This window comes from Penaeus vannamei, chromosome 4 (assembly GCF_042767895.1).
Source record: "Penaeus vannamei isolate JL-2024 chromosome 4, ASM4276789v1, whole genome shotgun sequence".
Classification (NCBI taxonomy): domain Eukaryota; kingdom Metazoa; phylum Arthropoda; class Malacostraca; order Decapoda; family Penaeidae; genus Penaeus; species Penaeus vannamei.
Window position 1 is genome coordinate 1,724,273 of NC_091552.1, and position 2,500 is coordinate 1,726,772.

Here is a 2,500-nt window from a genome sequence, read left to right on the forward strand (position 1 = left end):
GGATCTTACTACGTCCTGCTTCCCGACGGTCGTCTGCAGAAGGTCACTTACTACGTCAACGGCGATTCTGGCTTCGTGGCTGAAGTCAGCTACGAGGGAGAGGCCCAGTACCCTGCTGAACAGCCCTCCTACAAGCCAACGCCTTCGTATGCCTAACCTATCATTCCTACAGGCCTACCCCTTATGAAGCGAAAGACTAATAATATTTATTGCGTGTATAGACTATTTATGAAATCATAATGCATTGCTCTGAAACAGACGTTTTCCTGTCCTTTTCATTGTCAGCTAAATCGCTTTTGGGACATGTCGAATGAAATGGAGTATTTCCTGTCATGTAACACTTCCACTGATTCAAACTCCAATTCATTATCAAAAATAATTAATGAGATTTAATAAGTTTATGTCTGCAGAGGCAGGAGGGAGGAGTTTAGTATCCCACTACAGCCTTCTGATAAGTAAATCCTTTCTAATACCTAAACTTAGAAGTTTCATTCACATTATTTTATAAGATCAAAATAAGAATTATGCAATATATTGTTAGCCAGCATCACACACACACGTGCATACGATTAAGTGTATATATATGTTTGTTTGTGTGTGTGTGTTTATGTGTGTTTATGAGTGCGTTTGTAAACAAACACATACACGCACACACATGTATATATGTATATACACTCACACACACATATATATCTACGCACACACACACGCACGCACGCACATACACACGCACACACACACACACACACACACACACACACACACACACACACACACACACACACACACGCACGCACGCAAACACACAAACACGCACACACACATTCATATATACACACATATACTTCCATATATTTATATACATATATGTGTTTGGGGGGTGAGTGAGGACAGAAGAATGGGCATGGTTTTATTGACAAGACAGACAAGAGGTATTTAATTAAAGAGAAGTGAAACAAGTACACTCTCGTGTCCATTCTCATTGTCATAGATAGATCTTTAATTATGTGCCAAAGGAATAAAGGAAATATCAAAGTCATATCCTTATAAAAACATTGAAACTGATACATAAACCATAGAATTTCAGAAGCATATCATTCCTTATTAAGAAACGGGTGTATAAATAGATGAAAGTATGTATGTGTATATCACGTTACCATTAGATATTGTCTTCAGAATAATGAGATAAATCTTTTGTATTTTGTATACACAGTATACACGTGTTATGAGAATTGTAATTACCCTACGCTTTAGAGTTAAGAATGTGTGAATATGACTAGTCTTGGATAAAAGTGCTATCAAATTCATTGCTTTGAATTGCAGTTTATATCAAATTGACAAATCCTGACAAACCATCGCTGTTCGCTCACCTACGAAAAAATCTTACATGTATGTATATAGGCATATACAAATATATATACATGTGAAGATAAATGTGCTCATATATGTATATGCTTACATTATCCTGTGTAAATGTGTGTGTGCCTATATATATCGCTACACACGCACACATATATACATATATATAAACACATACATATGCACACACACACACACACATACACACACACACACACACACACACACACACACACACACACACACACACACACATACATACATATATATATATATATATATATATATATATATATATATATATATATATATATATATATATACATATATATATATATATATATATACATATATATATATATATATATATATATATATATATATATATATATATATATATATATATATATATATATATATATATACATATATACATATAAATATTTATACATACATATATATATATATATATATATATATATATATATATATATATATATATATATATATATATATATATATATATAAACACACATCTTTCTCTATATATGCATATAAATATACATATCTCTCTCTATATAAATCTCTCTCACACACACATGTATATGTGGTCATACATCTATACTTATATATACATACCTGCATGAATATATGTATATGTGTGCACACTATACATATATATGTGTGTATACACATATATATACATATATATGTATGTATGCACACACGCACACACATATATGTATGTATGTATGTATGTATGTATGTATATACACACGTAAACGCACGCGCAAACACACATAAAATAAATGTATGCTTTATATTTAAGTATGCATATAGGCGTTTACTGTATATGATAAATCCATACTGATTGAAATACACCCACACATATATATGGTCAAGTACTTATACTCGTATATATATATATATATATATATATATATATATATATATATATATATATATATATATATATATATATATATATATATATATATATATACACACACACATAGATGTATGTATATATATGTATATATATATATATATATATATATATATATATATATATATATATATATATATATATATATATATATATATATATATATATATATATATATGCAACACAGCGTTATTT

At 29.4% G+C, this 2,500-nt stretch overlaps 1 protein-coding gene across 1 annotated transcript in view; it reads left to right on the forward strand.

The window, feature by feature from the left end:
• LOC113824396 (pro-resilin-like) overlaps window positions 1-268 on the forward strand; it is a 634-nt gene extending 366 nt beyond the window's left edge. The window contains exon 1 of the mRNA XM_027377137.2: window positions 1-268. This exon is cut by the window's left edge and continues 366 nt beyond it. Within this exon, the coding sequence (XP_027232938.2) occupies window positions 1-156 (156 nt within the window). The 3' untranslated portion in view covers window positions 157-268.
• Window positions 269-2,500: the final 2,232 nt, after the last annotated feature.